This window comes from Neophocaena asiaeorientalis, unplaced genomic scaffold (assembly GCF_003031525.2).
Source record: "Neophocaena asiaeorientalis asiaeorientalis breed wild unplaced genomic scaffold, Neophocaena_asiaeorientalis_V1.1 scaffold37, whole genome shotgun sequence".
Classification (NCBI taxonomy): Eukaryota; Metazoa; Chordata; class Mammalia; order Artiodactyla; family Phocoenidae; genus Neophocaena; species Neophocaena asiaeorientalis.
The window spans coordinates 715,110-740,773 of record NW_020174269.1 but is presented as its reverse complement, the minus strand read 5'-3'; the positions used below and the strand labels follow the sequence as shown (position 1 = coordinate 740,773).

General features: G+C 39.6%; 1 protein-coding gene across 3 annotated transcripts in view; it reads left to right on the top strand.

The window, feature by feature from the left end:
* The window catches only part of DMGDH (dimethylglycine dehydrogenase), a 61,602-nt gene that overhangs the window by 34,329 nt on the left and 1,609 nt on the right, over positions 1–25,664 (top strand). For 2 of the 3 annotated variants that reach the window (XM_024755714.1, XM_024755712.1), the window contains exons 12-15: positions 557–774; positions 2,124–2,281; positions 4,694–4,753; positions 19,342–19,476. In XM_024755714.1, the coding sequence (XP_024611482.1) occupies positions 557–774; positions 2,124–2,281; positions 4,694–4,753; positions 19,342–19,476 (571 nt within the window). Of the gene's footprint in view, positions 1–556; positions 775–2,123; positions 2,282–4,258; positions 4,341–4,693; positions 4,754–19,341; positions 19,477–25,664 lie in introns of those variants that run through there. The other variant, XM_024755715.1, reaches the window with a different exon arrangement.

Genomic DNA, 25,664 nt, shown 5'->3' with positions numbered 1-25,664 from the left:
AGATGGTCATTTTCTGATAGACTTGTGTAGCTCCAGGGAGTGCTCAAAAAATTATAAATGAGCCCTATCACTGGGTTCCAATAACTCATCAAGACTCAGAAATTGAAACTAGTCTTTAGAGTTTTAATCTTTTCCTTGTCATTGTCAAAGCAAGTATGTGTCTGGTGGCAGGTGCATTATTAACCTTTAGCAACACAAGCATGCCTCCTGTGTACAGGTATTAGAGAAAATTTTCCCAAGATTGAATCATCAGTTTAAATGCAATAGGGCTGTCGCTATTTAAAAGAATCGTGTGGCAGATCTTGTTTAAACGGAAGGGTCCTTCCGTACTGTGAAAAATTGCCCACACATTTAAGTGGGTAGTTTAAAGAGGATCATTTAACATCTCTGGGACTCAGTTTCCTCAACTTTAAAAATTAGGTGATCTATGTGAAATGACATTCTAGGGACTTTCTGGCAATTCTAGACACAGAGCATTTCTTCCGAGAAATAATCTGTTACCAACATGCATTATTCAAGCAGGATTTAACACGATGTTTATGAATCTCAAATGCAGATGGATTGAAGAAGAGGCTGTCAAAGGTGGATATGATGTTGAAATTAAAAACATAACCGATGAGCTTGGGGTCCTTGGCGTCGCAGGGCCACATGCAAGAAAGGTCCTTCAGAAACTGACCTCTGAAGATCTTAGTGATGATGTTTTCAAGTTTCTTCAGACCAAGTCTTTAAAGGTTTCCAACATTCCTGTCACTGCTATCAGGATATCTTATACTGGTAAGAATTGGAAAACAACCTAGAATAAGGCTCTAAAATTTTAAAGCAGTTACCAGAAATATGTGCACGCACGCACACACACACACACACATTCACTTTGGTCATTTTAACTTTGGAGAAAGATTTCTCCTGCCTGACTCTTCTGACAATTTTGTTTATTCACTCCTCGTCTGAGAGAGTCCTTTCACAGATTTCCAATTGTTGTTCCAGGCTCATAGCTAGCTGCCTACCATTTGGAAAGGTAGTTAAGAAAGTGGGAAGAAGATGGCTGTTGGAATAGTTGGAAGGGTTGACAGAATATTCAGGCCAGCTGTTTCTGTTTGGGAACATTCAAAATGGTCTCCCATTGATAGAGTCTCCCATAGAGAACATCGTGAATGTATCAGGCACCGCTCTTAAAGCATTACCACTGATCATCTTTCTTTCTGACTCTAAGTGCATTAGGGAAGACTTGCTATGCAGCTAACATTGCACATAGTAGATATTTGGAAACAGGGATGAATAAATGCTCCCCATTGGTGCTCTGGGCTCACTTCCCTGTCCCTTCACAGAAGACATACTGGGTGCCCAGGCATTCACTCAATTACGTGTTGCTAACGTTCTGGTGTTTGTCCTGGAGAAGCACCTCACCATCAGCCCTTGACATGAGGAATGAGACGAACACACAGTATAAAGGCCATAGCTCTTCCCTGGGCCTCCGCTGTCCCTTTTCACCATCCTTCCTCTGCCCAACCTTGGCAAAATGGTGACCAGAATAAAACATAAGCAGAATAAAAAATAAGCAGGCTCTTTGGGTTGGGTGTCATTTTCTTTGTTTTTTGCCCACGGCTCTAATGGTGAATGAAGTGACCAAATGGGGAAGGAGGGGGGAGTAGGGGGCATTAGAGACTATGGCTATCCCGCAGCGAAGACCAGTTGAATAATTGTCATCAGTTGCCTTTATCTTTAAGCCTTGTGATTTGGGGCCAAGGAGTTGGGGGTTGAGGTGTCTAAACCTTGAACCCCTTTTCTTGATAAACTCTGCCATGCTAATTCCTGACTTAACATTATGAAGCTGAGGTCAAGGGGCAAGAGTAACTCCTGCCTCACAGTCTTTGTGTGTCATGAGATGTCCTAGATGCTACCCTCTGTGTGGGGGACAGGACTGGACACAAGAGCATCTGTGATATGGCAGGCTCCTTTGCAGTGGGGTTTGGTTGCAACCTTTTTCTGAACCGGTCTTTTAAGACTCAACAGTGTCTATATTGCATAAATGGAATCTCTCCATTTATTGATGTGTTTTAGCTAATGCACATTAGACTCCACGGTCATCATTCTTACTCTGGTGGGCACTTGTGGGTGTATTTCAGGTGAGCTGGGTTGGGAGCTGTACCACAGACGAGAAGATTCTGCTGCACTTTATGACGTTATCATGAATGCAGGCCAGGAAGAGGGAATTGACAATTTTGGAACCTATGCCATGAATGCCTTAAGACTGGAGAAAGCTTTCAGAGCCTGGGGGTCAGAGGTTTGAAATGCTAGCATCTTTATTAAAATTTTACGTGTATTGTATCTGATTTTTATATAAGGGTTAGTTTTAACTGCATTAGCATTGGCTCTGGCTGTAAAAGTATGTATTATAAGAAAAAAAATTTTTTTTTGTTTTGGCCATGCCGTGCAGCATGCGAGATCATAGTTCCCCAGACCAGGGACCAAACCCATGCCCCCTGCAGTGGAAGCGCAGAGCCCTAACCACTGGACCACCTGAGAATTTCCCCGAAGTTTTATTTAATTAGGGAAAGAGGTTTTTCTCCTCAATTTCCCAGCTGCAAATTCAGTGGAATTGTGACATAATGTTTATTCTGCCCTAATTCCTCCTGCTTAGCAGAGAGCCCTGGACATCTCAGGGCATGAACCCGTGTCCCCTGCATCGGCAGGCGGACTCTCAGCCACTGCGCCACCAGGGAAGCCCGGACATCTGTCTCTGACTGTGTGGGGAGCTGTGGCTATCCCAAGGGAGCCTGCCTACCCCACGGGACTTGAGGACTACCTTTCAGATTCTTCCTTCTCCTCTGTCACATTGCCCATCCTCAGTCCTTTCTTATCCCGCACCTTTTGGGGAAGTAGCAACCAAAGGGGTCTTTCTGAGGGGGGCGGGGTTGGTGGTCTGGGATGTGTTGGTCCAGCCCATTCCCACCATTAATAGTGGGAACTCAGGGTTTCTATTTGTGTAGTTACACACCATTTTCATAGGCATGATCTCATCTACCTTCTCAACTCTCCCTGAAGGAGGTATTATTGGTGATTCTTGGGCAAAGGGTTGGCAGTTCTACACACAATCCCTGTTCAAAACACAATCACACTAAGAAATAATAAACAACTTGGTCCAGATTACTCTGTTCTCTGTTTTATCTCCAATATGGCAGGCTATTTTTCGACCCCTTAATTTTTTCAGATTTGCTAGTTTCCTTGGAAGACGTTAAGGTTTTAGGCCTGGGAGGTGAGATAAGGGACAGTGGTAAAAGATGTACTTATTTCAGGGTAGGGTCTCTTGGGTTCAGATGTATCCTCCACCACATACTAACTGTGTGGCCTTAACCCTCTAGAGTCTGTTTACTTCTCTATAAGATAGGGCCAATCTTTCTCCTCCAGAGTTATTGTCGAGATTAGATAGTCTACAAAGTGCCTAGGATATAACAATAAATTTGAGGGCAGAGTGGGTTTGAAAGTGCAGGCAGCGTCCCTTGGACAGCTAGACCAGGGGCAGAAGCAAGTGGGCTTTGAGGTGGAGAGGGCAGCCTCCTAGAGCCCCTGAAAGAACAAGGGCCCTGGGGCAAGTCACTGTTTTGCAGGAGAGGTGCTGTGTTATAAGGATTCTCAGCCTACAAGCCGGGTGTGGGTGGAGTTCTTAGCGGAGGCTGCTGCAGGGAGAAAAGTAGAGGACGGCTCTGCCTCCACACGCCACAAGGGATGAAGCAGCTGAAGCAGCCTTTGCGGTCAGGCGTTTCTGCGCCTCCCTGCCTTTTCCCTTGGACCCCTCCTCTGAAATGGTTTTCTCCATTCCCCCGTCCCTCCGATTTCCCAGCAGTGCCAGCACGCCCTCTAGTGTTAATACATCAATCAAGCATCTGGGCTTTGTTTTCATTTTTTTCCTGGAATTCTGAAACTTTGAGCAGGTAAAAATTTTAGAGGTGCTCAAATGGATTAGGAAATATGAGGCCGAAATTTTATGTTATGTAAAACAAGTTTATATTACTCATGCAGTTCATACGAGGGCTGTGTTGTCTTTTTTTTTAAGTTTGGCAACTTTTTATGAGGTTTAGGCCAGTTCTCCTGGAGCAAAAGAGACCAACGACAACAAAATAAACAAGCAAACAAAAATCAGGTCCAGTCTCAAATAGTGGCTTTAGTTCCCCTTGAACTATGTTGTAATAACTCAAGCAATTTGAAAAGATTGAGATTCAATCTCTATTTTTTTTCCTTTTCCCTCTCCTGAACTCTGTAGAAGCCATTTTCCTATCACCTGCTTTTTCCTCTACTTATCCCAACTTCTGGATGATTGTAAGATAAGTAAATTACTTACTACCTTTTCAAAACCTATTTATGTAAAATTATTAGATAAAAGCTTCTGAAAGTCTTGTTTCTGGGAAGACATCATTGTTGTGGTATCCCTCAGATGTTTATTATACAAAGAGAGCCTTGGAAACAAACTGTGAATTTTAGTTTCTAATTTGCTATTGAAATAACAGTATTTGCTGAAAGGCTACATTTGAATTTTAGATTTAAAAAATTACTTTGAGGCCAGTCCACAATTTTCCTTTTTCAGAATCTATATTCATAGTGAAAAAGTGTTCTCTTCCCTAAAAAGTATATATGAAAGTGATGTTATTAAAACAATTTGCACTCATCTAAGATTTAAAATGTGTGTTTTCCCTTTTAGATGAACTGTGATACAAATCCCCTGGAAGCGGGACTGGGATATTTTATAAAGCTAAATAAGGTATGTTTACATTCCAAAGTGTACTTGAAGTAAATCTTAAAATTATGCTGTTTCATGACAGAGCCATGCTTTAAAATTTAGCCAAGTATGATTATAGGACAAATGAGTTGAACATATATAGTAAGCATTGCTCAAATGCTTCATATTAAAATTTGTCAAAATTTGATATTAGTTCGAACAATTGCAACGTGCTTGTAGATGTAAGATAGCAGAATCCAGCAACCTTAAAGACCAGATCTAAATTCTAAGATTAAAAATCAGTAAGGATAAGATGTCAGCAGACACTTGTAAATCTCGGTGACTTGTGAAGTCACAATTAGCTAATGAGACATAGACATACTGCATTAATTGACTCTCCCTGGGTGCTCACAGCACGAAGCAGCCTCACCCCAGCAGATCTATCCATCTGCTTATTGAGAGCATCTTTGTATGTAACTGCAACATCTGCGTATAAGCAAACTGACACATTTCAAATATGTTCAGCATAAAACAGGTATTACTGAGAAGCCAATACAGGCCCAAAGGATCATAACTGATATCAACATTCCAAAGGGAACCCCTGCATCAGTGGTTCTCAAACAGATAGTGTGAGCCTCACCTGGGAGCTTGTTACAAATGCAAATCCTTAGGTCCCCGCACAGGCCTACTAAATCAGAATCCCTGGGGGTCGGGCCAAGAGATCTGTGTTTAACAAGCTTCAGGGGATTCCGATGCACCTAAAGTTTGAGAAACACCGCCCTACATAATTATTGTGGAAAAGCATATTATGAGGCCAATTTATTACAGCCTAGCTCATCTATACAAATCCCACAAATATAAATGAGGTTATTCCATTGTTATGGTCTGAATGTTTGTGTCCCTCCAAAATTCATACGCTGAAGCCCTAAGCCCCATGTGATGCTATTTGGAGGCGGGGCCTTTGGGAGGAAATTAGTTCAGATGAGATCATGAGGTGAGACCTCCATGTTGGGATCAATGTTCTTATGAGAAGAAGAAGAGAGATGAGAGGTTGCTCTCTCTCTACCACCTGAGGACATAGTGAGAAGGTGCTGTCTGCCAGCCAGGAAGAGGAGGCTCATGGGGGAACCAAATTGGCCGGCACCTTGATCTTGGATTCACCAGCCTCCAGAACTGTAAGAAGTAAACTCCTGTTGTTTCAGCTACTCCATCTGTGCTATTTTGTTATAGCAGCCTGAGCTGATTCAAACACCTATTAAGCGGTGTCTTAGTTACTATAAGAGAACTCAATGGAGGTACAGTTAGCAGTAATATTGAAGGATAAGGATGACAGCTGCTTTCGCTCAGTGTATTTGTTAGGATTCCAAAATTCCTGTTCTGGCCTGCCTTAGGTGCTAATCAGCTAAAGTAAAGGCTGTTTCCCCATTCTATGGAAATATGTGAACACATGAATATGAATCAGGCTAAGGAAACTTTTTTAATGCCCCTGAATCAGTTCCCAAATTCTAAGCTAAGATGTTAACATAAACATGTATATTTATAGCATTAGATTTTAGGAAAAAAGAACCTCCTAAAGGGTTTTAAAGGGAATATCTTTCTGTGCATTTTCCCCATGACTTTTATTTTTATGATGTACCATCTGCCTCCAGACCAGAGAAAGCAGGTGCTTGACGTTTGGGCAGAGCCTAGCAGCAGATCGCTCCTTCTGATAACAGAAATCTTGGTTTAGCTTTGTAAAATAAGGGTGAAAATGACCTGACTCCTGAAAGCACTAAAGTTCTGTTGTTGGTCACCAGTAGGTAAATAGATAGCTGACTTTTTTGCTTCAGTGTTTGGGTATTATTGTTTGGGGATAAGGCACAAACAATCTCTTCATGTTGAAAATGGATTTTTAAAACTCTCTTTATGATTATAAGCAGGTGTAGTGTGGATTGCATATTTATTAGTTCCTTTAAATTATTTCAATAACCAAAGCTCAGCTCAAAACTAATTTAATAGATAATGATTTTGATTTATGGTATATTTTTATGATTTCTGTATTGTTGGTTCTCATTGTGGTGTCATAAAGTTAATTTCTAATGCTTTCATTGGGTGAAGGTCCATGTAGCACAAGGACCTGGACCTAATCAAGCCAGTCTTTTTTAATTACCATGACTCAGGTCGTTAGTGGGTATCAAGCTAACTGTAGCGATGCTTGCTAATTTCCAAGACAGGTGAATAGGTTGGGTCAACTTCCTTTCAAGCCTATTTGGTGGTCTCACAACAATTTTATCTTAGTTTTGTAGCAGTCTCTAATGTAAAACAGGTTCCTGGAAAACCTATTTATATTATAAACTGAACTGTGTCACTTGGTAATTCAAGTCCTGTGCCTCAAAACAAAAATGTTACCCAACCTGGCTTCATACAACATTTTAAAGAATAATATAATGCAAGTCCATATTGCTTTGGAAAATTGATGTTATATGAAAACTGAAGCAGCAAATACAGGGGAATATTTGTATTTAATACCAATCAGAACAAAACAAAACCCTAAATCCTGACATTTTACAATGGTTTAAAATTAATTCTTTTCTTATCCTTCAAAGTAAATATGTAGACTTCACTGCTCGGCCCTTAAGTGTTTCCACAGTGATTGTGTAAGCCATAATATGAAGAGAAATATAGAGATGCAGGCTGTGTCAGAGTTAGGAGGACCACTGGAGATCACTCAGCACCACCTTTTCATTTGAGGATGAGGAAACTGAAGCGCAGAGAAGTGACCTAGGTGCTGTCCTGTGTGTTGGCCCAGGTTGAACTCTGACCTCCCTGCAGTGCTCTCTCACCCACCACTTTTCCCAGCCAGGTCCTTTCCCATAATGGGCTTATCAGCCTTGAAAAACTGCCCCCAAATTTTCTGGTAACATGTATCATAGGATCTGCATGGCTACATTTTATCGATGAATACCTCCCACAGTTATGATTTTGTTATAAGTAATTTTGTGTTTTGTGGTACGATCAGAAGAGCTGCTTTGGCCATTTTAAGAAGGAAAGTGGGTGGGTGAGGAGATGGACCATCTGACCTCATTAGGCTGAACTGTTCTTATCAAAACTGGTACAAAAGTAGGGAAAAGAAAACTGGAGTATTGGGGACATCTCAGATCATAAAGATGGCATTTGCCTTCCTTGACTCTTAGAGTTGTCTGAGCCTTGGTCTCCCTGTGGTGTGGGCTTATGTGAAGCAGATACGGACGTGTGTATACATTCATTCATCTCGTCAACATTCATTAAGTACCATTTATTAAACACCTCGCTAGGCCACAGGTCTAAAAGTTAAAGATACAGCTCCTGACGGCTCTCAGATCTCATGAAGCTTGGAACAAATGGAACTTTGGGAACTAAAAGCTGTAGGATGCATTCTTAACCTTAATTCTGAAAATACTGTTCTTCATGAGGAGGGCTGTGTAGTAGTGCGTATCAGTACTGTCTTGTAAAGAGTGAGCATAGGGTCCTGACAGGAAGCGTTAAGCACAACTGTGAAACAGGTAAAAATAACGGAATATTTCCTGTTAAGTCTTCTCAGCGAAAACCCCTTTACCTGAAACAAGTCATATCATTGTGCTTAATAGTATTATAATTTGTTCCAGAGGAAGTTACTTTTGGGGGAAAAAATTAGTGGCTTTCTTTTTTTTAGTTGGAAATGAAAGAAATGCATTAATTAAAAGCAAAAGGAAAATCAGCTGCCTTAGGTTGCAGTCATAAGTATTCTTGGAATTTTCCTCTTGGAATTACTGAATCTATCCATTTCCAGATAACCCCAGCCAAGAGCCACAGAGAATCAAATACTAAGGGTAATGTGTTAAGAGCAGAAGAATTTTTTTTTTTTCTATAAGATCCCCCCACCCTTTCTCTCTCTCCCTCTCTTTTCCTGTCTTGAGTTTCTAACCAGCAGAAACAGAATAAAACGTGATATATATTAACCACAACTTAGAAGACAGTATTGATTCTAGAAATTACAGGGTCTGTCTTTAAGGAAAGACGATTTAAAGCATAACCATTCAGTAGGCAAAGCAAAACAAAAGGATGGTAAAGAGGCAAAACCCTCACCACCAGGCCGACTGCATCCAAGTATTCAATGAATATTAGTAAAACATCGAAGTGGAAATAAATCATTGTTCACAGACAACCAGTTAGAAAGGAATTTCTAGTATGTGATGGTGGTGAAAGTACCCAGCTCTGGGGAAATTTTAGGTAAATGGTAATAAGATTTGAGGAGGTAAAACATTTTCAGCGACTCTCAGTCCTGGCTGCATGCCACAGTCATCTGAAGTAGGATTCCTTTATTTGTGCAAAATCCTTTAAAACATCCCAAGGCTCAGGCTGCATCCCAGATCAATTTAAAGAGAAGAGCTGGGGGCTTCCCTGGTGGCGCAGTGGTTGAGAGTCTGCCTGCCGATGCAGGGGACGCGGGTTCGTGCCCCGGTCCGGGAAGATACCACATGCCGTGGAGCGGCTGGACCCGTGAGCCATGGCCGCTGAGCCTGCACGGGCCGGAGCCTATGCTCCACTGCAAAAAAAAAAAAAAAAAAAAAAAAAAAAAAAAAAAACAGAAGAGCTGGGGTAGAGACTCAGGCAGCAGTATTTTTTTTTAATTCCCCAGGTGATTCCAAAAAAGATTGAGAATGATTGTTTTTAGGCCAGTGATTTTCAACTGGCTGAACGTTACCATCTTGAAGAACTTAAAAGAAAAGTTACCTGATGCCTTGCCCCCAGTAGTTCTCAAAGTGTGGTTCACAGACCAGCAGCATCAATGTGACTTCAGGATTTATTAGAAATGCAAGTTATTGGGCACCATGCCAACTCCCAAAATCAAACTCTGGGGATGGGGCTGGCAATCTGTTTTAACAGGCCCTCCACGTGACTCTGATGAATGCTGAAGTTCGAGAACACTGACCTGCCCAAACCAATTGGATCAACCCTGGGGGTAGGGTCTGGTTTCTTGTTTTATGCAATGAAGATTGAGAACCACTGTCTTAGTTATTTTAACCTCATACCTGCTTATGGTCCTATGCATACAGGAAAGCAGAAACACAGCCTGGTCAGACAATTGGCTACCAGTTAATATATTCTGTCCCAAATCTTTTTCTTTTTTTGAATGAATTTTTTAAAAATATCACCAAATTCTAGCTCTGTGACCTTGGCAAAGCTATTTTACTTCATTTTCCATCTGGGATTGCTAGTCTGTAAAATGAGGGCTCCCTTCCATGTCTAAAATTCTATGAAATACCACCTTGCACAGTGGTCGAAGACACTTGCTATGTTATCTGTATGAACCACACGATTGTATTATTATTATTATTTTTTTTTAATAGTCTGTGCCTACAAGGCACCTTCAGTTAATTAATTAATTAATTAATTTTTGCTGTGTTGGGTCTTCGTTTCTGTGCGAGGGCTTTCTCTAGTTGTGGCAAGCGGGGGCCACTCTTCATCGCAGTGCACGGGGCCTCTCACTATCGCGGCCTTTCTTGTTGCGGAGCACAGGCTCCAGACGCGCAAGCTCAGTAGTTGTGGCTCATGGGCCCAGCCGCTCTGCGGCATGTGGGATCCTCCCAGACCAGGGCTCGAACCCGTGTCCCCTGCATCAGCAGGCAGATTCTCAACCACTGCGCCACCAGGGAAGCCCCGATTGTATTATTTTAATTAAGCCATCCTTAGTCTCTTACCCATTTCTGTTGCTGAATGATAAAGGGAGAAAAAAAGAAAAGGAAGTAAAATCTAGTCTGAGATCTAGTTTATCATTCTTGAAACATCTGTCAGAGCACATTAAACTAACAACCATTGAATCACTATCCTCATATATATCCAATTTCTGTTATGAAACAATACTCTATTCCCAGCCTAAAAGCTTAAGTGTGCTATTTAGCTGACTGCTTTCTAATTTGGAAGTCTATGGAAACCCTGGGCTAGGAATGAATTGAAGTAATTCTTTAGATTGCTTTTATTTTATTGTTGTTATTTTAACAGCTTAACATGCAATAAATTGACATTTAAAGTATACCAGCTAGACACTCAGATCTGTAGAACAAATAAATTAACGTGTACCCTATCGCTAGCATTGCATATATCTGCATGAATAGAATACCAGATACAGAAGGTAGAACAAGTCCAAAGTCAAGAAATAAAAATTTTTTTTTAAATTTCATATCATTCTAGAGATAAGGAAGATAAAAGAATGTCATCTGCGTGATAAAATATGATCCTACTAAGCATCAAAGAACAGACAAGCTGATAATCAGGAAATTTAAGAGAAATATTATTAATAACTAAAATTACAGTTGCATTTGCAGCTCTATAAACAGATGGCACGCATAGGAAAGATGAAAAATGTAACATGTAAACTCAGTGCACAAATGGGGCAAAAGGAATAAAATTTTAAAATGGAACTTGGAGGGGATATATGTATACATATAGCTGTCTAATAGTGACTTTCAAAGAGCAGAAGTTTTTAATTTTTGAATTTTTAAAGTTCTTCTCAACTTGTTCTTTTGTGGACCACGCTCTTCATGTTGTATCTAAAAAATCTTTGCCTAACCCAAAGTCACAAAGATTTTCTGCTGTTTTCTCCTAGATGTTTTATCATTTTTTTAGAGCTGTGGTTTATTTTTAGTTAATTTTTCTATCTGGTAAAAGATATAGATTGAAGTTTATGTTTTAGCATATAGATGTCCATTTGTTTACAGCACCATTTGTTGAAAAAGGCTGTATGTTCAAATGGCATTGCCTTTGTACCTTTGTCAAAAAACAGTTGCCCGTATATGTTTAGGTCTGTTTCCGGACTCTACTGTGTTCTATTGACCTATTTACCTTTCTTGATAATGATACCATACTGTCTTGATTACTGTAGCTTAAATGAGGTTGTGATAGTCGCGCAACTTCGCTGTTCTTTTACAATGTTGTTTTAGTTATTGTACATCCTTTGAATTTCCATGAATCAAAAAGCTTGCTGGGATTTTGACTGGAATTGCATTGTATCTATAGGTCAGTTCAAGTCTTCTAACCCATGAATGAGGTATATCTCTCTGTTTATTTAGGTAATCTTTAATTCCAAAGATGTTTTGTAGTTTATAGTTCTTGCATATCTTTTTACAGATCTATCCTTAAGTATTTTGTATGTTGATACTACTGTAAATGGCATTTTAAATTTCAAGTTTCAGGTGTTTACTGCTAGTGTATAGAAAACAATGCATTTTGTATATTGATCTCACATTCTGTAACTTTGTTAAACCCACTTAGTAGTTCTAGTACTTTTTTGTGTAGTTCTCTTTTTTCTTTTTTTTTTTTGTAGATTCCATTGGATTTTCTACATGGACAATTGCATTGTATGAAAATAAAGCTTTTCTTTGTCTCTTTTCTAATCTGGATGCCTTTCAGTTCTTTTTCTTGCCTTATTGTACTGGTTAGATCCTCTACTGGTTGAAACTACAACAAAGTTAAATAGAAGTGGTAAGAGCAGACACGCTTATCTTGTTTCCTGGTTTTAGATGGGAAACATTCATCATCATCATCAGTCTTTCATCATTAAGTATGATGTTTGCTGTAAGTTTTTCATAGAGTAAGCTGTAGGTTTTTCATAGATGCTCTTTATCAGGCTGAGGACATTCCTTTCTGTTCTTAGCGCTAAAAGTTTGGGTTTTTTGTTTTTTGAATTAGGACTATTAGATTTTGGCAAGTGCTTTTTCTGCATCCATTGAGATTATCATATGGTTTTTCTTTTTTACTTTGTTATATGATGAATTACATTTATTCTCAAATGTTAACCTAATTTTGGCATAAAACCCACCTAGTAATGATGTATTATGTTTTTCTATGTTTGGACCAGGGCACGAACCCATGTCCCCTGCATCGGCAGGTGGACTCTCAACCACTGCGCCACCAGAGAAGCCCTATGTTATTGGATTTTATTTGATAATTTTTAAAAGAAATTTTGTAGCTACATCCTCCTTATAGGATATGTTACAGCTTGAAATTATTTTGTTCATTTTTCTTGATCTTTTGACATAAACTTCTTGAGTAGAGGTTCTGGCAATACAAAATACATCTTGTTTACCATTTTATTCCCAACACTTATCAGGGCTGGCACATAGCAGATGCAGATAATGCCAGAGAAGTACTGGGACCTCATCAGGAAGGGTCTCATCTGCCAGGCTAGGAAATTTGGAGTGTATCCTGGAGACACTGAGAAGCCTTTGAAGGATTTTGAGTGAGGAGTGACATTCTGGTGATGGAAAACAGATTAAAAGGGAATTACCCTGGTGACTGGAAGATCACTTTACCCAATTATTGAAGAAATCTAGTGGAGAGATGTTGAGGGCTTCAACTAAGGCAGTGGCCATAGGATAGAGAAGAAAGAGGTAGGAGTGATAAAAAAGAGGTAGGCTGGAGACCACATGAAGGACTATTTGTGAAGGGAGTGGAAAGTAGGATCTAGGATATTGTTAATGAACTAGGAAACACAGGTGGGATGTGATTCTGAGGTTGGAAGGACTTGGCGAGGTTGGAGGCTATGGAACAGCTAAATGGAGAGTCTCAGTGGCAGCTGAGCACATTGGTTTGGAGACCTCTGCTCTGAAAGTATGGATTTGGATCACTGATATATATATATATATAAATATATATATAGGTGGCAATTAAAGCCAGGGGAATGCTGGGACCCCTCTTCTATAACACCCTGTACTTATCTCTACCATGATATTTTTACACCCCATAATATTGGCTGCCTCCTTAGCTAGACTCTGAGGTCCTTGGGGACAGAGGCCAAGAATCCTCAGGGCTGGTCCTGTGTCCAGTAATTCTTACGGGTTTAGTAAGTATTTGAAGGGTCTGAACCATGGCTCTGCCACTAACCTATTCAAAAACTAAAGTTGCTTAACCTAAAAGCACTTCAGTTTTATCAACTGTAAAATGAAGAAAATATCCACCTTATAAGTTTGTTATAAATATTAGATGAGCTAAAGAACATTTGATACCTCAATAAATGTTAGGTCCCTTCCATCTTATTGAATGGAATCTAAAACAAATCTTTTATGGAAAACCAACTATAGATAAAACCCTTTCAGTTTTTTGAAGACTCCAGCTTCATTTCTTTGTGTTCTTCTTATTTTCTTTAAGAAATAAATAATAATTTACTTTGCATTTAGGCTTGAGTGCTCTCCTTAAAACACCAAATGGGCAATTGTTCTTCACTGTAGTCTAGAGAGATGAAAGCTATTATGAAAACCCTATGTTCTAATTGTTGCTAATGCAGTTAAGCCTAAAAGTACATCTGAATCCCTTTGCTCTACACCTGAAACTGACACAGCATTGTTAATCAACTATGCTTTAATTAAAAAAAAAAAAGTACATCTGACAAAGCCACAAGTCAGTTCCACTGTTTTCCTGTGAATCATAAGACTCAAAGACTGAAAAGTAAATATTTTCTTAATATTGAATCTAGTAAAAGTCATAAAACACGTAATGGGTGCTATTTTCATTTTGAAACATCTAGTTTGGTTTGGATGCAATTAACGAATTATTGGCCTGGCTTGGGGATCTTATTTTAAATATTTTCTCCAGGTTTCAATGTATCCACACCTTTCTTTGGGTTAATAGAGTCCCTTTTCTAGTTATATTAAAGACTTTTTTGAGAAGGAATACTTAATTGATTAGTGGTTTTGGTTAGAAAAATGCTAGATAAATTGTTTTAAATTGCCAAGAGCAGAGAATAAAAACTGTGAATGTGAGAGTATTCATTTCCAGTCAGTAATAGACTGGACTTGCTACACTCATAATTTAATATTTTGCTAATGAAGAGATAGAGAAATTGTGGTTATTATAAACGTACATGGACTGTTACAAAGTTCTGCATAGAGGAGAAGGAAGCAAGAATTGGGAAGCCTGGATTCGAGGTTTGGTAATAACTCACTTTGTCACTTTGGGCAAGAACGTTAACTCTGGGCCTTAATTTTCTCATATGAAAAATGACCTTGGACTAAGTTTTCTGCCTGCTTAAAAACTTCTATGATTCTAACTGTGTGACTATGAAATGAATGATGGTATAATTTGTCTTGATGGGATGGTGGGCGGGTCAGATCCATTCCCTCAAATGAACGAATCCAGTATATGGCTTCATCAGTTTAACTGCGAGACAAACACAGATGCACCTGGTATTTGACAAATGACCAAAGAAAGTTAAGGTTCACATGGACCGCGGGTTAGTCAGGGCCACGTGCTTTCCAAAGGGAGTCCCATGAGGACTGTTTTTAATGAATGATTCCTGGCCTCATTTTAAATAAGGAACTTTTCAGGAATGTGTTGAGGGACAGCAGCAGAAATCTATTACCCAGATTTTCATCTCTGCTCTGCCACTGACAGTAGTTGGTGACCACCGGGTCTCTCTGCAGCTCTCTTCAGGTCTGCAAACACGGGAGCATGATTCCACAACCAGTGCTGTGCCTGGTTTCTAAGGGGGGCTTTCTTAGGACCCAGGATGTTACATTGATTCTCTTATGCCTTTGGAAACTCTTGACATTTAGATTAAAAGGATATTGGCCAAAAATTCAATCAAACTGATGACTGCTTTGAATTTTCTGATGGATTTTAACTCTAAATATGGAACAGAAGAGGTCCCAAACTAGGTTTTTATCATTTCCCTCCTGGTTTGTAAGAGCCCACCACCCAGAGTTCGTATCAGAACCTTCCTTCCACTGCTGCTGTCGAATTCGCTTTAGCTACACATCTGAAAGTTCTCCATTGCTCTGAGAATCCCAACCCAAAATATACTGGTTTCATTTATTTCATTTCCATGTGCTTTTCGATAATACGTGTGCTTTTAATAAAGCTAGTAAGAGATGAGGAGTTACATTTCACTTAAAATCTACTTAATGTTTTCATCTATGTGGATGTTATATTTAGGATGCATCACAGGTGGCTGCTTTAATGGCTCTTACTGCTTCTTAAAAATTAATAGAATAGAAATATAAGCCAAAATTATTTTAAGGTATAATCTCAGTGCCCCAGAAGTGTTTCTCAAAGACACGAACAGCTATTTATGTAGTTAATTTGGTAGTGACTCATTAAGAGATACATTTCTGTTCTCAGGTCATCCTGAAGGCACCAATTTTAATCTCAGCACTTAACCTTCAGACACGTTTTCCTCTCTCATTTATAAATAATAACTGTATAATAAAGTCTGCAATCTTGGGAGGAAAGCCAAGCAAAATGAGAATGAAATGCTATCACCCCACTTTTAAATCTTCCCAAGTTGGGCCCAAGGTTAGCCTGGGAAGGGAGAACTGTCTCAAGGGGCAGGTGTCACCTCTTATCTGTGTTTTAAGTATGTGTTCCTTACTTTTAATTAGGGTTTTGTTGTTGTTGTTTGAGTATTGTTTTCATTCATGTCTAAGGACGGTATTGCTGACAAGATCACTTCCTAATTCAGGAATATACAGATATAGAGGTTAAATTTCATTAATATTAACCTTCAGGGTGTTTTCAAATCCTTTCACATAGTACAAAAATATTATTGTGTAGTGAATGTCATTCAAGATAGGTTAGGCTACCTAGAAATAATTTTTTAATTAATTTTTTATTGAAGCATAGTTAATTTACAGTGTTGTGTTAGTTTCAGGTGTACAGCAAAGTGATTCAGTTATACATATATATGTATTCTTTTTCAGATTCTTTTCTCACATAGGTTATTACAGAATACTAAGTAGAGTTCCCTGTGCTATACAGTAGGTCCTTGTTGTTTATCTATTTTATATATAGTAGCGTGTATATGTTACTCCGAAATTCCTAATTTATCCCTCCCTCCCCCCTTCCCCTTTGGTAACCGTAAATTCGTTTTCTATGTCTGTGAGTCTGTTTCTGTTTTGTAAATAAGTTCATTTGTATCATTTTTTTTAGATTCCACATATAAGTGATATCATATATTTGTGTTTCAAAATAATTTAAAAGAAACGTTCTTTAGAGTATTTACATCAGCTGTTCCTGCCAGTGATAGACTCCAGGCACAGCCATTTAAAAAATGCGTATGGATAAAATCTAAAGGTGCTGACTTACATAACCGAGCCTCAGGAAAGACCCTTAACTTTGTTGGGCCTTCTCTTCATAAGCTGGGGATAAAATGATCTGTCTTATAGGAATCTTAATGAGGATTGTAAAGCCCTCAGCAGAGCGTCTGGCACATAGCAAGTGCCTAATAAATTGTAAATATTATTAATATTACTTATTTACTACTTTAATTTTTGAATTAAATTAGTAACTTAATTAAATTAATAATGAATTAAATTATTTTTTTAATATTTACTATAACTTTTCTCTTTTAAAGGAAGTTTTCTGGGGTGCCCATCTTTCCTATTTCTTATGATTAACTGGTACCTTATGTTCCTGCTTAGACTTTGGTAAAATTATGAATTTGGCAGAGTTAGACTCCCCTTCCAGCACTTCTTATTCCCCCCACCCCCATGGCATCCACCCCAGCAGTTCTCGTCCAGCACCCCCTAGAGTCCCCATTTCTGAAAGCTTTGGATGTGGCAGCTTTCACCACAGTCCCTCTGAAGGTGTGGCAGATGTTGGCTTAAGAGGCTCAGTGAAGGCAGCTCAAAATAGATGAAAAGAATGGGGCTGGGACTTCCGAGATCTTGGTTGAGTGTCTTTGGCTAAATTAGCTCACTTCTTTTCGACCCCAAATCCACCATCTGGATTGTTGGGAAGATTGACTTAAAAGCGCAAGGACTTTTGGAGAAGGGTATGCAGACAGTAGTTATCATGAAGCCTCATCTTTCAAACTCAGTTCAAGCTGCTTCCTCCATAAAACTGTTGCTGACAGAATGCTGCTCCAGCCCCCCTCTCACCCTAGATAGAACCGATCATACGCCTTCTTGAGCTCCCACTGTACATGCCCCTATCATAGCAACTGTTTGTTTGCATTTCTGCCTTAGACATGCATTAGACAGTTTTTGTTTTAAATTTCCAAAATGTTGTGATTTTCACACTCTCATAAAACACACAGAAGCAACAGTGAATCATGTTTCAAACTGGTATAGCTGATTTGTATACTATCGCTGTCATATTCTACCATGTTTCCAGTAATCTCAAATCATTCTTTTTTCCTCTGATATGTTAAAACATTGAGGAGATAAAATAATTTCAGCGCTGGGCATATTGTGATGTGGAAGGAAGGGGTCACATCTCCTCAGGGACCTCCCAGAGGCTACAAGACCCTGTTGTATTTAGCTCTGAATATCCTGTATCTAGTATCTGATACATAGCAGGGGCATAACAACAGCTGAGTAAATAATTGAAAGAATATTCTTTAATAGGGACTCAGGAGGACCCCAAACCTTCAAGATCTAAATGAATCTCTATCAGCAAAGATTCAGATTTCATAATAGGAGCTGAGGAAGCTATTCAGGATCTCTCAGCATTCCACAAGACACACTATATAGTGCTTGGCCACTCCAGGATTGTGTGCTTTTCCACACAATAAAGTGTTTTGTTTTTTTTTTCATTGCAATCATTGGCTTCCTATATAGATAAGAACACTAAAAAGCATCCCTGTCATCATGTATCCGTGATAGCAAGTCTTCTTTTAAAAATCTACCAAGAGGGGCTTCCCTGGTGGCGCAGTGGTTGAGAGTCCGCCTGCTGATGCAGGGGACACGGGTTCGTGCCCCGGTCCAGGAAGATCCCACATGCCACAGAGCCATGGCCGCTGAGCCTGCGCGTCCGGAGCCTGTGCTCCGCAATGGGAGAGGCCACAACAGTGAGAGGCCCGCGTACCGAAAAAAAAAAAAAAAAGAAAAAAATATATATACCAAGATAGCAAAAAAATTTTGTTGTAGCATTCCTTCTGTATTTAGATAAACATAATTTAACTGTAATGAACTTTGGTTTGTTATGACTTGTGTTATCATGAATTTATCCTACATAAGAACTCAAATGAACCAAGCTCTTCCTGTGTTTGTTGTTTTGTTCTCCCCAAAAGGAAAAAAAAGGTTGAAAAGCACAGCATTACAGAATAAGCTCTTTGATCAAAATGTCTGTGTTTGACTAATTTTGTAACCCAGGGCCCAGCATGGTGCCTCCCACACAGTAGGGGCTCAATAAATTTCTTGAATGAATTAACGGTGCAACCCAGTAGGTTAATGCATCCCGGGAACCATTATTCTGAAGAGGGAAAAAATGTAGGCATTTTGGAGTTGCTTTGGCATCACATTTCAAAAAAGTGAATTTCCTTCTTAGGAAAGGCTTACTTTAGGTAGAAACTGAGTCTCGCCATGCTCACTGCCCACCGTTCCCACTGTCCAGAACCAGTAGATACAAGGGTCCCTTTCATAACCCACCATCTCAATATCATGCCTTACATTTTTCTGCCTAGGTAGCTCTGGTAAAATTGTTATCACAAGTTATTACCCTTAAGTCTAACCTCTTCTGAAAGAATAGGTGTCATTCAGGGACTAAGAAATATTTGTCTAGACGTTTGATCCAATCTGTATTTTTATTTAATGTGTGATTGGCAAGAAAATAGCAAAGACAAATTTAAATGCTTGCATCTCTAACCTTGTCACAGTGTCTGAGTATTCATTCATCATCATTATCTTGGATTCCTGCAGCCGGCAGACTTCATAGGAAAGCAAGCACTGAAACAGATTAAAGCCAAGGGGCTGAAACGGAGACTGGTCTGCCTCACCTTGGCAACGGACGATGTTGATCCGGAGGGAAATGAAAGCATCTGGTATGGTGGCAAGGTGAGTGCTGAGGACCCATAGCGAGGGGCCACTGCAGTGTTTCTGCAGCAGAAACTCCTCGTCTCTGTTTCCGTTTACAGTTTTTTGCTAGTTATTTACCTATTGGTGAGATGACACTCTTGAATTCTTCATGAAGTGACATTCAAGAAACAAATTACTTAACTGAAAGGAAAATGAAATGCTGCTCATTTTGGAAAACATGATATTCTCTATGGTTTAATGAAAGAAAATAAACTGCAGGACTTGAAATACATTGGACAATGAGGAAGGTATGATTTAGAAGGTAAAATGACCTCTTGCCTCACCACATCTATATCTGTGAATGCAAGAGAGAGATTTTATAAAGAATTTAGTATTCTGACTTAGCTTCTCAGGATCTTTCAGGAGGAAACAATTCGTACCTTAGCACATTAGCAGAAAACAATTTCCAAATGAAAACATCTATGACAAGAGAGGGTTAAACCTTAGTAAATAAAGGGAAAAGTGGAAATCCTTTGGTTCTTCAGGAGGAGTAAGACTACCTTCTTCTCCCTTTGGGATGCTACATTTCACTGTCTCTCTTGGTCTTCAGTAAAGCCAGAGTTAGATAACCTGTCAATAGAATTTCACTTCCTCCACTTTCTATGATTATTTGTAAAACCCAATTTGGCTCAATGTTTTGCTGTGTTTTGGCTGGTGTTATCAGGCAGGGCTTATCAGGCAGGGACACTCAGCTTAGATTAGACCATGTGGCGACCACAGGGCCTTCAAGACTCATCTAAACATTTGCTCTGTATTGAGCAGGGTCTGCTTGGTCAACACCCAAATACTCAGAGATTCTATTCCCAGGTTGTTTTTTTTTTCCTTACGCACTACAACCTACTTAATACTTGTTTTCATTTTCCCCATCTCTTCAGTGACAAAACGAGCACTGGAGGAGGGGAGAGCCAGTGGTGTCAATCTCAGCCTTTGGATTACTAAAGATAGGGCCATTTGGGCTGAGGCAGGGGTCAGTTTGACATGGAAATATCATCTACAGAGTTCCTACTAGTGCTGGATATTTTTATGTACTCTCATTTACTTTTTAAAAAATAGTTATTTATTTAATTTATTTTTTTGTTTGCATTGGGTCTTAGCTGCAACATGCGGGCTCTTCATTGTGGCACGCGGGATCTTTCATTGCGGCGCTCAGGCTTCTTTCTAGTGTGGTGCGCAGGCTCCAGGGCGCATGTGCTCTGTAGTTGTGGCACGTGGGTGCCAGGACCTGTGGACTCTGTAGTTTGTGGCACGTGGCCTCTCTCCTTGAGGCACATGAGCTCAGTAGTTGTGGTGCACGGGCTTAGTTGCCCCATGGCATGTGGCATCTTAGTTCCCTGAACAGGGATTGAACCCACGTCCCCTGCATTGGAAGGCAGATTCTTTACTACTGGACCACCAGGGAAGTCCCTCTCTCATTTACTTTTACAACACCCCTCCAAGATATGTATGATCATTCCCATTTAAAGATGAGGCTTTGGGGCTCAGAGAGATTAAGTAACTTGCTTGAGGTTACACAGCTATGACATGTGATTGACGAAGCTGATTTCTGACCGAGGTACAGTTGGACTTTGAATTCTTATCCTTTCTTCTAAGACATGCTGAATACCCCCATTTGCTCTCTTCTTTGTCTCTGATGGCCCACTGTATTCTCCTAAGCACTTCATTATATACCCACAGTTCTTGCACATCTAAGTAACAGGTGGATGTTATAGTTTTAGATTCTATGAAGCCAATAGATCTTTTTGTCAGATTTGAAGCTCTTTCTCAAATGCCTCACCTTTAATTGTGTTGTTTGCTCTTCTGTTTGAACCATTCCTACTCTTACCTCCTGGTCTCCACTTTCTGTTTCTGTTCTAGATCTCTGGTTCAGCCGTCTTTTCTTTTTTTTTTTTGCGGTACGCAGGTCTCTCACTGTTGTGGCCTCTCCCATTGCAGAGCACAGGCTCCGGACGCACAGGCTCAGCGGCCATGGCTCACGGGCCTAGCCGCTCCGTGGCACGTGGGATCTTCCCAGACCAGGGCATGAACCTGTGTCCCCTGCATCGGCAGGCGGACTCTCAACCACTGCGCCACCAGGGAAGCCCCAGCCCTCTTTTCTTAATATGTTCTTTCTCTGATTTAAGATTTGCCCACAATTTCCACTGATAACCACGTCTGCCATTAAGTAACTGCTTGAGCCTCTCTGGGTCTCAGTTTTCTCACCTACAAAACGAAGCCACTGAGTGAGATAATGTCTAAGGTTCTTTCCACCTCTAATTAATTTTTCCCTGGTCGTTACACTTCCCTCACCTCATCTTTTTATTCTACATTTTTCACTCTATTCTCATCCAACTATCTCAGTCTTCCTAATACGGTCTGCACTCATACTTCTACTGATAGTCTGTTTTACTTGGCCATGGAATGAACGAGAAGCTCTGTCATAACATTCTGTATGCAACCCCACATCGACCATGATCAACTGACATTTTTAGTCATCTTAAATGTGACCATACCCAAGTTAAAAAACTGGAAACCTGTACCTTAAACTTATACAATGTTATATGTCAATTGTATCTCAACAAAGCTGGGAAAAAAGAAGAACCCTGGAAGCCCAAGCTCCATTTATTTTTATTGAAGTATAATTGCTTTACAATGTTGTGTTAGTTTCTGCTATACAATGAAGTGAATCAGCTATATGTATACATATATCCCCTCCAAGTTCCATTTTTAAATTTTATTCCCTTTGCCTCATTTGTGCACTGTGTTTACACATTATATTTTTCATCTTTCCTATACATGCCGCCTGTTTATAGAGCTGCTAATGCAATTGTAATTTTAGTTATTAGTAATATTTCTCTTAAATTTCCTGATATCAGCTTGTCTGCTCTTGGATGCTTAATAGGGTCATCATTTTATCATGCAGATGACCCTCTTAGATCTTCCTTATCTCTAGAATGATATGAATTTTTTTTTTAATTTTTATTTCCTGAATTTGGACTTGTTCTACCTTTTATATTTGGTATTCTATTCATGCAGATATTTTCAATGCTAGCGATAGGGTACATGTTAATTTATTTGTTCAACAGATCTGAGTTCTAGTATGTGACAGCAATATTCTAGGCACTAAGGATGCAGCAGTGAACAAAACAGACAAGAATCTCTGCCCCTATGGAGCTTATATTCCAGGAGAGGGAGAGATAAACAATGAACATAAAATAAAATAAATAGCATGTCAGAGGGCAATGAATACTTTGGGGAAAAATAAAGTCTAACTGGGAGATGGGCAGTGCTAGAGGGAGGGATTATGATTTTAAGTAAGGCTTTATATAAAAAAATCAAGGCATAAGTGTGGGCATGAGAGGGGCTTTAATTAGTTATAAAAGCAGCTTTGCTGGGAAGTAAATTTTGAAGAAAAGGTTTTTGAGGAAGGAAGTTTGAAGAGTTTAGAAAGTCTTCTTTTTCATTATTAATAAACTAAAACACACAGGGACAGCCAAAGAAACATAATATATCATCCAATTTAAATTATGTTCCCTCTTTCAAAGGTTATTTACCATGTTATCTTCTCTAAGTCTATTACAGGCGTCTTTAAGTCTCATAATGAAGAGAAGAATGAGACAAGGCTAAAAATAAGTGAGGATTGTTTACATTGGTAAAAAGAAGGCTGATGTTTGATTTCACAAAGAATATGAGAATCTACTAGGCAAAGGGTGAGGGTGGTTTGTTCTTGTGATTCACTGAGCAAAACGAGGCAATGGATTTAATTGAATCTGGAAGATTTTAAGGTCGAATGATATAGAATTTATGCCAGGAAAAACCTTTCCCTGGAGACTTAGTAATAAGATAAAAGGAAAGGCCAGTTTTCTAAAATACTTTGGACCACCAACCCCTGGATTAGAGAGAAATTAAAGGAGAAATGAAAGTAATCAAGCAGAAAGCAAAGCATTCAATAAATATATTAAGAATAGCACGCACAAAATAAACATGCTATTTCTTTAAAGTTACTAATGCAGAAATAACTGCAAGAAGAATCACTGCCGAGATTTTAAGAGATGGGAAGGCCCAAGGAGATGGGGCACGCAGCCTCTGAAGAGTGATTGTGGGTTTTTTATCCAGTGAGTTAGGGGATTTGACCAAGAGATTCGTTCAGGATTCTTCCTGTTTTCTTAAGATGCCCAAGAAAACCAGGTTAACTTTCCCAGAGCTCCAAACACAAATCTCTGTTTTAGAGACTCAGAAGTGAAACCAAAGTTACCGAGAAGGTCTTTCAAAAAAGCGATGATTAAAACTCCAGCCACCCTGACCCAAATCCCAGTTTTATATCACAGAAATATGATCTAGAGGAGAAGCCATTTTGAAACGTGTGTTATCTCAGCAATACCTTGGCAGTTAATAATCTGCCAGAGAGGAACTTTTACTAATGAATGCATTCACTTTTTTTAAATCACCATAACAAGTTCAGAAATTATATGGAGAGCTTGTGATTTGGGGTTTCAACAAGATAATTAAAAACTGGGGCTACAGTGATAGGAGTCTGTACTTAATGTCATAAATGCATAAGAGACTAGAAATGCTATAATATGACTGTTGACTGTCATGAGCCCTTTGCTGAGGCAGCTGAAATATCACCAGGCTGATTCACGTCCATGGATGTTTTCGAGCAGCAGCTATAAGCAGCCGCTGTGCTAGACAGTAAGGCTGTAAGGATTAGTGCGATGTTGCATAGCCAGGAGAAGCCGTTTTAAGTTGGGCTATGTATCATTTTGCTTTTGTTGTCTTCCTTTTACTTTTTAAAAATGTGGTGTTTACACATATACAATGGAATATTGTATATGTATAAATAAAAAGAAACAAAATTGAGTTATTTGTAGTGAGGTGGATGGACCTAGAGTCTGCCATACTGAGTAAACTAAGTCAGAAAGAGAGAAGTAAGTACCATATGCTAACACATACATATGGAATCTAAAAAAAAAAAAGGTTCTGAAGAACCTAGGGGCAGGATAGGAATAAAAATGCAGACGTAGAGACTGGACTTGAGGACACGGGGAGGGGGAAGTGTAAGCTGGGACAAAGTGAGAGAGTGGCATGGACATATATAAACTACCAAATGTAAAATAGCTAGCTAGTGGGAAGAAGCTACATAGCACAGGGAGATCAGCTCGGTGCTTTGTGACCACCCAGAGGGTGGGATAGGGAGGGTGGGAGAGAGACGCAAGAGGGAGGAGACATGGGGATATATGTATATGTATAGCTGATTCACTTTGTTATAAAGCAGAAACTAAAACACCATTGTAAAGCAATTATACTCCAATAAAGATGTTAGAAAAAAAAGTGGTGTTTAAACCAGTATTATAATTTGTTTGCATTTTACTGTTTTTCCTTTTCTTGCATCTTTTCCTTCAGCTAAGAGTTGTGGAAACCAGATCTAATCTTCTAATCAGGATTGTTATATAGATTTTATTTTTGGTAGCATAAAATTATTGTTTTCATCTCCTAAATTTTGATTCCTTGTTCAGTATTTTTCTCTGGATTGCCATCCCGAGTTATCCTATTTCATCCTTGTTAATTTTGATCATTCACACAGAACTCCATGTCTCCACTCATGTTGGAAAGTTTTATCCCCCTTCTCTACCCACCTAACTCCACTTACCTTCAAAATGTAGAACAGGGCTTCCCTGGTGGCGCAGTGGTTGAGAGTCCGCCTGCTGATGCAGGGGACACGGGTTCGTGCCCTGGTCCGGGAAGATCCCACATGCCGCTGAGCGGCTGGGCCCATGAGCCATGGCCGCTGAGCCTGTGCGTCCGTAGCCTGTGCTCCGCAACGGGAGAGGCCATAACAGTGAGAGGCCCGCGTACCGCAAAAAAAAAAAAAGTAAAACAAATCCTGGCTTACTTATGTTGCCTACCTTGGCTTCCTGGTTATTGTTTCTCGTGTCTGTATGTTAATTCCTCAACGAGGCAGGAAGCTCATGAGGGTAGGAACCAGACCTCTACTCATTCTCCAGAATGTCTAGCAAAATGTTTTGTACATGGTAAAGCTAGAGAGGGTAAAGTTAACATTTATTTAAGTGCCTAGCAATTACCAGGAATTGTTAAATCTGTATATATTCATATAGAAGATTCACTTCACATTGACTATTGATATATTACTAGAGTTTAATTCAGCACTATTCTGGCAGGCCATTTTCTAA